At 39.3% G+C, this 14,517-nt stretch overlaps 1 protein-coding gene across 9 annotated transcripts in view; it reads left to right on the top strand.

The window, feature by feature from the left end:
• Positions 1–14,517, top strand: part of tenm3 (teneurin transmembrane protein 3) — a 294,603-nt gene that overhangs the window by 145,594 nt on the left and 134,492 nt on the right. For all 9 annotated transcript variants that reach the window (XM_039800537.1, XM_039800527.1, XM_039800511.1 and 6 more), the window contains 2 exons: positions 4,573–4,746; positions 8,516–8,580. In XM_039800537.1, the coding sequence (XP_039656471.1) occupies positions 4,573–4,746; positions 8,516–8,580 (239 nt within the window). The remainder of the gene's footprint in view (positions 1–4,572; positions 4,747–8,515; positions 8,581–14,517) is intronic.

The following is a 14,517-nucleotide window of genomic DNA, read 5'->3' as shown; positions in this document are numbered from 1 at the left end:
CATAATGTGATGCAAGGAAACCTAATAATGTAACTTAAAAAGGTGAGGATGTCTTTCGGTTCGTGTGAGGTGAGGTGTGATTCACTGCAATTGCTGATTACCACATTTTAGCTAAGCCTGTTTGTCTATTGTAATAGGAATCTGTAGTAGGACTTGCTCACTCAATAAAAAATGTGTGTGTTTTCAGATGCTCTGGCTTAAAAGGTTATTAAATGGTTTGTCATCTCCAGCTTTCTATATGAGGGGGGGAGGGGGGGGGGCAAAAACACCTTTCAATATTATGCACTCCAGTACAGCACCACCCTCTATAACCTTAATAATAAACACAATATAGTAGAATTATCATCTGTCGGACAAACTAAACTTGTATAAGCTTAATTAAAATTTGATTCATGGCAAAGCTGTTGTATTGGAGTGCATTACATTGTACAGGTGTATCTAATAAACTGGCCAGTGAGTGGTGTACCGCTGCTGCCACCCATCACATGCTTCTGCTCCACCAAAAAGCCTAAAAAATAAAAACTAAATAAAATCGGCAGGAGACGACAACACTATGTGTAGACAAAAGAAAAAAAATCCCCCCATTAAAGTAACATAAATGCCATTATGCAAGGGACTGATAGTCTGTGCACCAGGTTTGCAGAAGAGTTATGGAGCTCTTCTGATCATGTAAACTGGTCGCGCCCTCGCAGCAATATTTGCGTCTCCATGAACAGTAGTTAATGGCACACACACTCATTTACATTTTCTTTTTGAAACACAATCCACCCATAGAAGCTCCCGGGTGGATTTAAATTTGCAGTTAAACCTGCATCCAGTTGTATGTGGCCAAGCACTATATGATGAGTCCTGCTAGTTGTTAGATCTGACCATCAAGTCAGGGACATGGCATTAAATGGCATTAACTAGCAGAGAGGCAACAGCAGTGCTGTGGGCCCTGAAGAGCACGACTGAAGTACTTTACTCATTCACAACACTCCACCTGAAGGGAAAACTCCCACTAATGGGTTTTCTCTGACCTTTAACTGGTGATCATCACATCAAGTAGATACTTTTTAATCTCCCAGGGTTTTCTATTAGCTATCAAAAGCAAAGTGCTCTACAGTATACCTAACACAGTCAAAAAAGTACATTTAGAAGTATTGCAATAATTCATCTGTTGCACTTATGTGTTGTTCAATGCGTTTTCATGAACGGGTCCATATGATATCGTACGAAAACGGATGCACAACAATACGAAATGGTGGTGAGCGTAAGCGCCTGCCAGTCATTTGACTACCGGTCACATTACAGTTAAGTTTAGTGTCTTTACAATTAAATTTATTCGACATAAAGGGCCCTATCTTGCAGCGCAGCACAAAAGCCGACGCAAGTGTCTTTGCTAGTTTAAGACTGACGCAGTTGTCAATTTCTTGCCAGTGCCCACGTCATTTAAGTAGCACCTGCGCCCATTTTTGCGCGCATGGGCGTGCTGGTCTTACAGGGAGGTGTGTTCAGGTGCATTCTGGGCGTATTGCTATCTTGAGGTAGCGGAAAGTGATCGCGCCATTGACCAACAAAAACTTGGTCTAAAGTCAATAACACAGCATTTCATTGTTATTTTAACAGCGCATTTTGCACCTACGCTCGTACACAGCGCACGCACACTATGCTTGTTACACACACAGGGACGCACAGCAGCACACATGCAGAAGATTACAAATAAAAATATTAGCTTAGCAAATCCTCCATCATAATAGCAATGCGCCAAGGTACAAACGCGCCTGGCTTTAGAGGGAATGGGAGATGATATCTGATTGGTTTATTGCATCTTACGCCCAAAACACACCTATGAATTAATGAAGACACTAGGGCTTTGACTCCGAACTTCGTTATTCGAATATAATTCGAATATTAAAAATAATAATGATATTCGAACGAATATTAGCCAGTCCTTAATATTCGAACCTGTTATGGGCATTATTTTTTGTAAATGCGTTTGCTTGTAAACGTTGTTTTCAGTTCAGATTCCGAGGCTTTTTCACGCATTTCAAAATGTAACTACACGTTGCGGCGACGCCCGTCTCTCGGCCGTGGCTCGGTAGCGGTGCATTCCCCCCTAATTCTCAAAGAAAGCAGGCTGGCCCAGGGCCAGGCCAGCTCAGCGGCGTCTTTCTCCCGTCGCGTTCCGCTGTCTCTCCTACCTACACCGGCCCCGCACCCTGTCCCTTCTCCCCTTCCTACCTGCCAGTGCTGCTGCACATGAGGAGAGAGCACAGAGGGGGGGCCGGGGGGGGCTGCTCCTCAGTCACACAACAGAAGAGAGAGGGGACTGTTTCGGCGGCCACAGGAGAGAAATACTGGCGACTCTTTTTTATTTTACAGAAAGTCGCTGTCTTTTCTACAGAAAGTCGCCAGATTTGTCGCTAGTCGTTTTTGAGAAAAAAAGTCGCTAAATTGGCAACACCGCCCACACACACACACACACACACACACACACACACACACACACACACACACACACACACACAATGGCTCGAACGCACACACCAGCACACGAGTATAAACATCAGACCACTTACGTAGGCTACGGTGAAAGCTCCGAACTTCCTGTCGAAAGCACACTGTGTTTAATCCAGGGTCTGACTTAATATTTTTTTTTTTTTATGAAGGCATTTAATGGTCAAAATATTATTAATAAATATTCGAATATATTCGAATATTAATATTAATATACAAACGAACTTCGAATATGATTTTTGGGCAAAAGTCAAAGCCCTAGAAGACACTAAGTACAACTCTTTGGACTCTTCTGACCCTTTTTTCCACCTTAAACTAGCAAAAGTGGATTTGTGCACGCCCTAAACACACCTGCGCCAGGCGCTTCACGCCGTGTGCTTAGATCGTTAAAATAGGGCCCAAGGTGACTGTTAGCCGGGTAGAGAGCACCGTGAGGTCCCGGTCATTTCAGTTAAGTTTAGGCACTAAAACCACTAGTTAAGATTAGAAAAAAAGGATTGTGGTTTGGGTTAGAACACTGGTCCCCTAAAGTAGTACTCCAGGAACACCTGTTTCCTGGGTTAAAGTCTTGTGTTTTTCCCTTAACATTTCCAGGACATGAATGCAGCTCCCCCCATTGAAAGACCTGTGTTTTATGTTTGACTACTAGAACTCACATACAGAACACTGTAATGCTGTAAAGCTTCTCTCTGAGTAGTTCTGTTACCCGTCTCTCTTTATTCACTCTCTCCCTCTTAAACACCTCGTCTATCTCTCTCTTCCTATCTTGCGTCGAGGCAGGTATTAATTGAAGGACCCTTGTTATAATAGGTTCTAAGTGTTAATCATACAGCCTTGTTAGAGAGCAGTCTGATTGTAATTACAGATGCTCATTAGCCGGGATTGTGTCATTAAGTAGACATTGTGACCTTGGTAATTACTGCAGTCATACATGTACAGTATGTGCCAGTGGTTTTCTCGTGGAAATGTTCCTGTGGAAACAATCAAACATAGCCTTTTCAGAAATAAAAAAATAAATGTAATATTTATATGGTCCATTGTCTCTCGGTTGGCTTGTTGCAATGGGGTGATTACACCTGAAGTGTTTTGAGAATTTCTTGTTTTTTGGTGAAACCAGAAAGTAATCCCTCAACTCTTAGAAACGTGACTTCTAATATATGGTTAAAGATTAAGTGCGCAACTTTTTCATATTAATAAACGTCCGGTCACAGTAATTTACAGTGGATGAAGTATGGATTATAAACCAGTTCAGGACTGGTGGCAGAAGATGGTTATTCTTGAGTAAAGACATGTGGAATGTAACAACAAATTGCATGTCACAGGCTTCATTAATCAAGTTAATTAGCATGATAAAGTTTTGTTGCTCCACTGTTCACACAGTACGCCAGTATGAGAACCCATTGTAACTAACTTGTATGAGATTATGAGAGTCACAGTCATTGTGTTCTAAACAGACAAAACACTATTGGATATGTACTGTCATGGTGTGTCATCGTGGTTTCTACCATTTCCCTGCCATGGTAGAACCATTTGCACCATCCCAAAGATTATGTTCATAGGTGGTTTAGGAATAATCATATTGTATTGAGTGCCTGTGCTATTGGCAATTAATATGCAGCGCTCTTCATATCAAAGCACGTGGTTTGGTTGGCTACATGTCCATATCAAGATAACAACAGATACAGGCAACAACAGTAGGCTAGGCAGCTAACAAGTGTGAAATTTTAAAGTGATAGCATTAATACGTTCATGTAGATAAAAACAATAAGTAATTTGGGAGTAAAAAATAAAGATGTTCAGGAACCACCACTGCTGTCTACAAAATGTGATTACAAAAGGTTTGTTGGGGAGACATTGAAAACTAAAGTAAAAGAGTGTGTTGCCCGAGTCACATATTTAACAAACACATCATAACCTATTAAGACCACAGGGCTTAGGGTTGGTAAATGGGAATAACGAGTGTAGTTTAGAGGCTTAACCTATAGCACTTGTAGATCGAGCAGGAAAGCCAATGTCAGCTACTAATGTACCACATCTAATTTCTCTCTCTCTCTTTCTCCTCTCACCCTCCAGGCACTTCCTCTTTAAGACAGGTACAGGCACCACCCCCCTCTTTTCCACGGCAACTCCTGGCTACACTATGGCAACAGGCTCAGTGTACTCCCCACCCACCAGGCCATTGCCGAGGAATACCCTGTCCCGCTCTGCCTTTAAGTTCAAGAAATCCTCCAAGTACTGCTCATGGAGGTAAGATCGAACGAGCAGGAAGAAACCAAATTCCTGATTTTTGCACTATACAAAAATACAAACTAGGTTCATATTTTGTTGCTGCAATGGGGTGATTTTTGGGAATCATTTGTCAGTTCCCTTTTGTTGGTTAAATTTCACTATTAAGACAGCTAAACTTGACTGTCATGTAACTGGCGGATGCTGTAATTTTGTACGATATCATACGAACTATTGTGGATATGTTTTCGTAAGATATCATACGAACCATCTCACCAGCAGGGATTTCCTTTCCATTATAAGGCTTAGGTGCATCACCCAAGCCGTTTTGGGCTGAATGAATGTAAAATCAATTAACTACTTTTTTAATCAGATCTAATGGTTGTAGTGGGTCCCCAGTGGACTTTTTTAGCATGTCTTCAAGCTTTTGTTTTTGTTTATGCATTATCTACTCTAGATTTTTTAAACATTTTAGACAGATATGGTAATAATTAATAGTCCAAAATATGTCATCCACAAATCTAGGGAAAACACTGACCAAGGAATTGAATTTCTAATGAAGTGGTTGCAAGGTTGACAAACTGCAGTTTGGTTGAAGTGCCTGGAATGGGACATATCTGCTTAGGATGATACTTGCACATTGATCATTCATCAGGAGTGTGGCAAGACTCTGCCAACCCAACAAGCTAGATTTTGGTCGATACTGGGCCAGGACATTTTGGTTACCTAGGTTTATGCTTCAGATGCCACTACGTAGCTTGAATTAAGTAAAAAAAAAATGTTATACATGTAACATCATACTAAACAGAAGGCTCTCCTTTGACTGTGTTGTTCACAAAATCCCTACATTGCCAACATGAATATATGTCTTTCCTCTGAAACGGTGAAAGGTTCTTGATATAACTGTTTGCAATTTCAATACGCTTTCCAGAAGCTTGTCAGCAGATAAGTGTTTCTCAGTCAGTGCTTCGAAATAGCACCCTGTCTCTCTGTGAAGAACTCTTTCTTCACACACAGTTAGGGCGATATCCCTGAATGCGATTGGGATATCAAGTAAAGCTGACAGCTGACGACATTTTGAAATCCATGCCATTAGTGCACAATGTGGGGAAAAAGAAACAAAATTCAGTCTAGTATATTCAGCCAGCTTTGTACATCGTCAGAACACTGTATGTGGTGTACTGTGCATACAGAATGGTAGTGTGCATGCACACATGCTCAGTATTCCTTGTTCAACATTTACATGTGCTCCTTTACAGATGACATTTAGATATATCTTTTTAAGTATGTCCTTCCTGCCTTTGGCTCCCTTTTCCTACACAGCTTTCCTTTCTTTAGTTCTTTGTCTTATCTTTCATATTCTCCACTTTCATCCCCCCCTCCCAGATCTCCTTCAATTTCAACAAGCCAGGAGCCATTGTGAAGTGTACTGCATGACTTGTTATTGCAGAACATAGATTTAACAGCCTCTACTCACCCTGCTGTAATCTAGTAAGAAGAAAAACTTAGTCATAGAATTACATGGAATCAGTTTTTAACCTAGTTAATCAATCGTCCTGGAGAAAGGAGATGTTTTGTAACCCAGCTATGGGTTCAACTGAATGGAGGTGGTTTGATATACGACATTAAATGGGACTTCATTTCTCTTCTGTGGCAGCAAGGATAACACGCGGCCTTGCTACTATTATGCTGCACCCTGAGCTTCATGGCTGACTACTGTTACTTAACCACCCTTAACACCATGCACTTCACAACAGCTCAACGCACAGGTTACATAGACTTGTACTATCGAAGGCAATGGATTTTCAAGGTTTGAGTTACATTTATCAGTCGACTGAATCTTGGCAGTAACGGGAGCCATCAAAGCAGCAGCCATTTACCAGCCAGCTGCCTTTTAACAGGTTGTAAGACTTTGCTAGCTTGCTGAAAAGAGCATCCAGGGATTTTTGCGGGGTGTGACATCTCCCCTTGAGAAATAAACAATTCCCACAGCAGCAAGAAAGTAGTTGACTATTGTAATTGTTTGTCTAACCCAGTGTTACTCATTGTGCGGCTCGCGAGCCTCCTGCGGCTCTCCAAGCTTTAATTTGTGGCTCGCATGGCAGTAAATAATACGGTGATATGATCGTGCAGTCAATAAAGATATTTCATAAAAAACATGAAAAACAAGCAGGGCTATAACATAACCCTCAGTCTGCTCTGCTACAAATAATGTATATTTATAAAATACCCAAAACAGCGGCATTACAAGATGGAAATATAAACTAGAAAAGATATTTAAACTTGCTCTGCCTTTAGCGTCCATGACAGTGACTCACTACGGAGTTGCCAGTTTGGGCGGTCTGTCCAGCTCTTAATGCCGAATGTGCTCTTAGATACATGATGGGCTAATGTAGTAAAAGAATAACTTAAGGTCATTAAAAACATATTATGCATACCCTTTTTCTATCATAACCATGCTTGTGAATATGGAATATATTTCGGCATTTACTTAAAAATGTAAAATGTTATCGCTAAATTGGAGCAATTAAAGTGGAGGACACTAACAACCTGGCATTTAATATGCAAATCATAACAAAGCTAGCTTAGCTTTCATTTCATGCTAGCTGGCCTGTGTTATATGACTGAAAATGGATCGATTTCTTATTAAACAAAGTTGCGCACCAAGTGACAGTAACAAAGCAATGTGACAGTGGGTCTAACCTATCATTGTATATATATATATATATATATATATATATATATATATATATTGCAAATGTCACGCAACCAGAAATTCTTGCTGCTAACCTAAACTCTGACTCAAATGTTAGCTAAACTAAAAGTTGCAGTTATGCAGACCAGAGTTATTGTGTAGTTTTGGCATTTCGCTGGAGAACGTTATGGGATGAGGGCCTGGGTTTTCCGGATTCAGCATTTGCAGTGAGTACTGACTATTGCAGGAACACATGAAAACGGTCAGATCTTGGTAGAAGAAAATGGCATTTTCAAAGCTCCACTAAATCACGTGCTTCATTTTGCACAGGAGACATTGAATTTGAAATTCAGCCTGTTCTCATGAATCATTCGTACATATAGCTGTAATTCGTATGTATTCCATGTATTTATTACCATATGCACCACAGTGCCTGTTGCTGTATAAGAGAACGAAGAGCCACGTAGGGAGGAGGTCAGTGTGGATCGCTGGGTAATAAAAGACAGGGCTTTCAAGTGGGGGAGTTTGTGTCCGGGAAGAAAACATGTGTTTGTGTCCCTGGAGTACTACTTAAGGGGACCGGTGTTTAAACCCAGACCACAATCTTGTTTCTAATCTTAACTAGTGTCGCGGCATGATGGTCACCTTTTGTCGGCTAAACTCAACTGTACTCAACTTAACCAGGACCGTCACATCATGGTGCACTGTACACGGCTCACAGTCACCTTTTCTCAGCTAAATTGAACTGTGAAGACCTCTAAACCTAACCCTCATGTGACCGGTCGCAATGTTAACCAGCCGGCGGTCACCGTAATCATTATAAATCATACAAATTGTTGTGCATAGGTTTTTATACCATCTCATACAAACCTATTCATGAGAATGCGTTGACTCAATAAAACGAATTAAAAGGGCCATCATGTAGACACCATAGGCATTTGCAAATGTGTTTGCAGTGTTTTGTGGAAGGTAATCATACATCAAAAATGAAACAATTGTGAATATGCAACAGCACTGTAAATCTAGAAGATGTTTATTTGTATTGTAAAGGTTATTTCAGACAAAATGTTTTATGTTTTTTTTTCTTTTTCTCAGGTGTACAGCCCTCAGTGCAGTAGGACTATCTGTACTGCTCTCTGTCCTGCTCTGTTATTGCATAGGTAAGACCACACACACACACAACACACACACACACACACACACACACACACACACGCGTGATCGGTGGAATTCTGCGTTGTGTATAATTATTTCACCACACTGTGACACCCGCTCCAACTTCTCTCCCAAACAGTAGAAGGGACACATATACAATGAAATAAAATAATATACGTAATACAGTAATACAGCAATGGTATGTTAAAACATACCTGGTGACAAACATGAATAGACAGACCTCGTCATGTAACAGAACGGCCCACTCCAACTTCTACAATACACACATTAACACATACATAAAACGGAAGTTAGCTTTATCTACCGCAAATTTAAGCTAGCTACACTAACTCTTAAAAACCCGTAAAACGACAATAAAGTGACATGAGTCTGTTGAAAGTTGTAGAAGGTTGGGACAGACATTATGCAAGTGTGGGGAACAAAAATATAAACAAAATTATACAAGAAATAATGGAATGAATAAAAATAATGAATGAGCGGAATATAAATTACACTCACCTCTCCTAAACAGTATTACAAAAAGGGGAGAGGGAAAGGGGACACAGGGTATTTGTAGTCACAGGACCACCGAAGAAAAAATAAAGGAGGGGCTCTGAACATATAGCCTATATACCTTACACCAGATACATTTTAAGACAGAAGTAACCACAACAGATTTTGTGTAATTATAAATGAGATTAAGCCAAATGCAAATGTAAAAGTAAAAAAAAAAAAAAAAAAAAAAAAAAAAAAAAAAAAAAAAAAAAAAAAAAAAAAAAAAAACACACAAACAAAAGCAACACACAAACAAAAAAAAAAAAACAAAAAAACAAAAAAAAAAAAAAAAAAAACACACACACACACACACACACAAACACACACACACAAACACACGCAGGCAGGCACACACACACACACACACACACAGTGCTGTGATCAGGGGCGGTTTGGCCCAGGTGCAGAATGACAAATGAGACTTTTCTTTCTATTTTATCCATTGTTAATCCCATCGCATCTCTCATCCAATCTTGTCCAGCTTCCTTCCCTCTCTAGCTCTCTCTGTATCAGCCATTCTTGTACTCTTGTTGCTGCATGCGATGGTTTTCACTGTGTGGTATGAGCCCATCAGATAACAAGACTGCCAGAGTTTTCCATTCTCCAGGCCTTATTTATCCCTCTCTCCCTCCCTCAGCGCTATGTTCCAGGATGTGCTATAGGTGATGTGTGGGCTAAGATGTCGGGCAGATTTTACGCTCACTTGTAGCTGGAATCCTCTTTGGAAACATGGTTTTATTATTGCAGTAAGCTATGATGAATTCAGATTTTCAACATCACATGATCATTGTCCTACATCTTTTTTTTATGCAACAATGATAAAACATTGATTTAGGATCTCAATCATTCCCTTCATCAGGAGACATCTGCATAATACTGATGACAGACAAATATGTAGTTCATCAAATTGTAGGAATGCTTTGTGCACCTTTCTTTCAGGGCACTGATGAAAGGCAGGAATCTTCTCAGAGTAATAACTCAAAGAGTTCATTGTCAGGTTTATTTAGGTTTAGATACACCTGACAAAGCCAGTGATGAAATGTGTTATTCTAAAATATAGAAAAAATCACATAGATTCTGTAGCATATTTAGTATTTCTCACAGATATTTTTCAGGCAGACAGAACCCAGAGCGTCTTAAACGACAAAAAATAGCATCTTTGATTCATGACTTAATAATTTCTTTAAGCTACCACTTGCGCTGTTCCGCTGATATCTTTAATGTCTTCATAGCCCTTACAGAAGGTTTTGTATCCGGCCTGGAAATGCAGCGTTTTTCTGGGTCTTTGTGCAATAAATCCAAACTGTTACATCCAAGATTGATACCCTTTATGTCCATAATTTATGAATTTTCAGTCGTTAATCACCGCTAGCTTTGATGCAAACCGCCATTTTGATTTTCCCATGATGCTCTGGGAGACCATTCTGACCAATCAAAAGCTTGTTTAAATCTTGTCAACCAATGGTCCATCAGCGATATATTTTTTTTTTCCTACTATGGCCACGCCAAGACTTGCCCTTCAATAGCATTCACACACTACTATTGGCCAGGTGTCCATGCTTACGCAAGGTAACGTAACCCGATTTGTACAGGTCCCATCCTGCTATTGAAGGGCGGGTTTTGGCGTGGCCATAGTAGGAAAGAAAAATTGCCGTCCCGTCATCGCAGATGAAACAAAGATCGTAAAAGGTGAAGAGGAATCACCCGAAGACAGAATAATTACATATGACCACAAATTGTCAAAAATACCTTAGGGCTCAGAGGGTTAAAAATGCAATACATGTGCATTTGTAGCACACACTTAATGTTTAACTTTTCCATTTAATTAACAGACTTTGTATAAAAAAGGTAGCCCTTCCCCTCACTGTGATTTTGATCCATTCAAGGCAGAATGGAAACCAATTAACTGTGGGTCAAAGGAAGTCTACATCATCTTACAGTGTTAATATTTGGCTTGTGTAATTACAGGCGTTGTCAGCTCTGTAAAATCTTCATTAAACCTTTGTGTTTTCTGTTGCTGTATACGTGTCGAGAAGTGTTCGAATAGTAATCAAATCAATACTATTGAATGCTGAAATTACTATTCAAATGTGATTTTTTTAAATAAATATGTTGGCTAACTTTAGCTAATCTTCCTCTTCTCGCCTTGGCCTACCCGCATTTTGTCCCTTTTTTTTTACACTTTTCCCCCCACTACCACCATTATATATACCACTAATACCAACTTGTTACTACTAGTTTTACACTTGGAATTCATGGCCAATAAACCTCATTTATATGAAATGATATCTAATTTTTGAGTTAAACAAAATTATGATTTATTTTGACTAATAGTTAAGATCAGAGGATGTTGAGTGGATGATCACAGACGGGTTTATGTCAAAGTTTAGTCAGGATGCTGTTTTGAAACAAAAAATTATTCAAATACTATAAAATTCAATAAAAGATGCAAAATTCAATAAATGTAGTAAACTGATCATTCATTTTACTTGCGAAGAGCGTTGACTGGAACCATCCGTGTTATTTTTTAGCAATTTGGTTGATGGAAAACCCAAATTTCTGACCAGAGGATAACATGAGGGTTAAGCCCCTGAATAGACTGAGTCTGGGTTTGTTCTGCTATATAAAGTAAGAAATGTCCCATCAAATTTCCAAATTGATTCAATACAATTGTATTCAGTTATTGATTTGATTGTTGTGTTGCAAACACTACTTTTGTAGTAGGCTTGACTCATCCACACTCATCCACATTCATTTTAAGAGTATGCCACTAAAGTCATTAATCTCTTCAACCTCGCTGGACTCACGAGGCATCTGGCCTAACAGCTTATACCAGCAGGCGTGAGCATTTGCATAAAGAAGTGACCCATAGGGAGGGTCCTGTGGTTCAAGCGCTTTCAGTGGCTGACGAGAATTCAATCCTGAATACGTATTGTTTCTGGGCACTCAAATTTTACTGCTTTCACTTTTGTTGGGAAAATGTAAATTTGAAACATGAGAATAAGCCAAACTTATTTGTAAGTGCAGGCTCCAATCCAAAAAGAAGAAAAAAATTGAATAAGTATTAGCGTTTAAAATCCAAATGGAGGCCTACACACCTGTAGTCACAAGAAATACTTTGGTGCTTTTCCTTCTCCCCTACATCGCTTTAGAAGTGTCAGGGCAGTTTGCTCCTTGTTAAATTGTGTACGACTGATATTCTTTTTAAAAAGCCTTGAGAGAAAGAGGGAGGAAGGAATGAAAGAGAAAAGAGTCAGAGGGGAGTGAAAGTGGTATTTTTTCGAAAGGTCATCAATTCTAACAACGAACAGAAGCAATTATGATAGAAGCTCAGATGGTCCTTGGACTTAAAGATCTCTTGCCACAGGCTAGTGTGTGTGTGTGTATGTGTGTGTGTGTGTGTGTGTTGTGTGTGTGTGTGTGTGTGTGTGTGTGTGTGGCATTGATAGAAAGATGTTTTTTTTTTCATTACAAGCATCTGTTAAGAGTTTCCTGGGATGTTAGGATTCACATTAGAGCTGTCATCTTCCTCTATAATACCATTCAAATTTCATTTCATTCATTCATTTCATTTTTTTTTTAAATATTCAAATAATATTTAAATATGTAATGCTCAAATACAGCCTATTATTAATATGTATTACACTACTCTGGCTTATGCATTGTCAATGCCACTATAAATATGTGTTCGTTGATACACGTTCTGCCCACTAGAGGGACTTCTAATTACCCTGGCCTTGAAGGGGACCTACGTCATGGCGCATTGCACGCAACTTTGTTTACATTCATTCTACACCACGAGCACACAGCGACACACACAAATCAACAGAGAACTCTGTAATGAAACATTATCTAACAAGTGTAGTGAAGCGGCTCTGTTGTAAAGCTAACTTTGCTCGGTTAGCACAATGACATCACGTTAGAAAGCACAGCCGAAACGATTTGTCATAAACTAAGTAACAATAGTGTTAGCTACGATGCTAACAGCATTAATAATTAAACCAAACAGTGCTGTCACTACTATTTTAATGATTTATAAGCAACCTGTTTCTTTCAGATTGTAACCTTACTGAGAATACAGCTGTTGGAAGGTAATATATGAAGTGTAAGCTAACTCTGACAGCTGGAGGGCAGCTAACATTAACTTTTGCTGTCTCCATGTAGCTCCCAGCTAAGCTAACTTTACTATTACTTGCGACAAAGTTAGGAAACAAGAATGAGCTAATTAATGTTAACATAAGCATAAAGTCATGTTAAAACTATTTCCCGTCCTTCTTCCGATTTCCAGCCAAAGCCTGTCACTCCCCCCTGTACTAACGTTACATGGTACGTAACGTTAGCTCCGTGATGTTGTACTAACGTTACATGGTATGTAACGTTAGCTTAGACCTCACAATGCCTTGTGTTTCTCACTACCGCTAACTTATTGTTCATAAGGCGTGACATGAGTGACACATGTGGGTAGGCCAAGGCAGGAAGAGGGAGATTAGCTAACGTTAGCCAACATATTTATTTTAAAAAAAAAACACATTTGAACAGTAATTTCAGCATTCAAAAACTATTGATTTGTTTACTATTCAAATTATATTTGACTTAAGGTATTCGTTCCAACAGCCCTAATTCACATAAACATACACTCTTGACACAAATACACACACACACATACACACACACTCACATGAATCTGTCTCACATACATTGATGAGCACACACACACACAATCATGCAAAGACAATTTAAAAGTAGTGAGGATGTGAAGGAGAGACCACCAACCACGTGTCTTATTCCAACAAATATATTATACATTTTGTCCACCTTGTGGCATATAAGTCCTTTTCCAGGCATAGTAGGAAAGTCAGTCTTTCCATCTCATTAATCTCTTTAATAATTTCAATCCAGTTGTCTGCTGTGGGTGGACCCATCTGTAACCATTTATGAGTGATTGCTTTCTTTGCTGCTGTAATCAATATTTTCAGAAGGTACTTTTACCAGAATCCATTTGAATTGGTTTGAATTCTATATCATGTGCAATCCATTTACGTTTTTTAATCTGGGCCCTTAAATGTAATTGTTTTATTACATCATACCAAGTATGTAAGGTAAATAAGGTGAATGGGTTGAAGTGGTTTAGGTAATTTACAGCTAATTTGTAATCACCAATCATTGCTTGTATTGGAATATCCTCACATTCACCCTCAATCTCCTTCCAGTTTGCCTCATATCCACCGTCACACCAATGGGCTATAGTCTTTAATTGGGCAGAATAATAATAATAATCCCTAAGAGTAGTGAGAGACATACCTCCTCCCTCTTTACTGATAATTGCAGTTTTGTATTTAATCCTTGTTTGTATCCTTGGCCTTAACTTTAAGTGACATAAACAGATA

This window comes from Perca fluviatilis, chromosome 1 (genome assembly GCF_010015445.1).
Source record: "Perca fluviatilis chromosome 1, GENO_Pfluv_1.0, whole genome shotgun sequence".
Taxonomy (NCBI): domain Eukaryota; kingdom Metazoa; phylum Chordata; class Actinopteri; order Perciformes; family Percidae; genus Perca; species Perca fluviatilis.
This window is presented reverse-complemented; position numbering and strand designations above follow the sequence as displayed.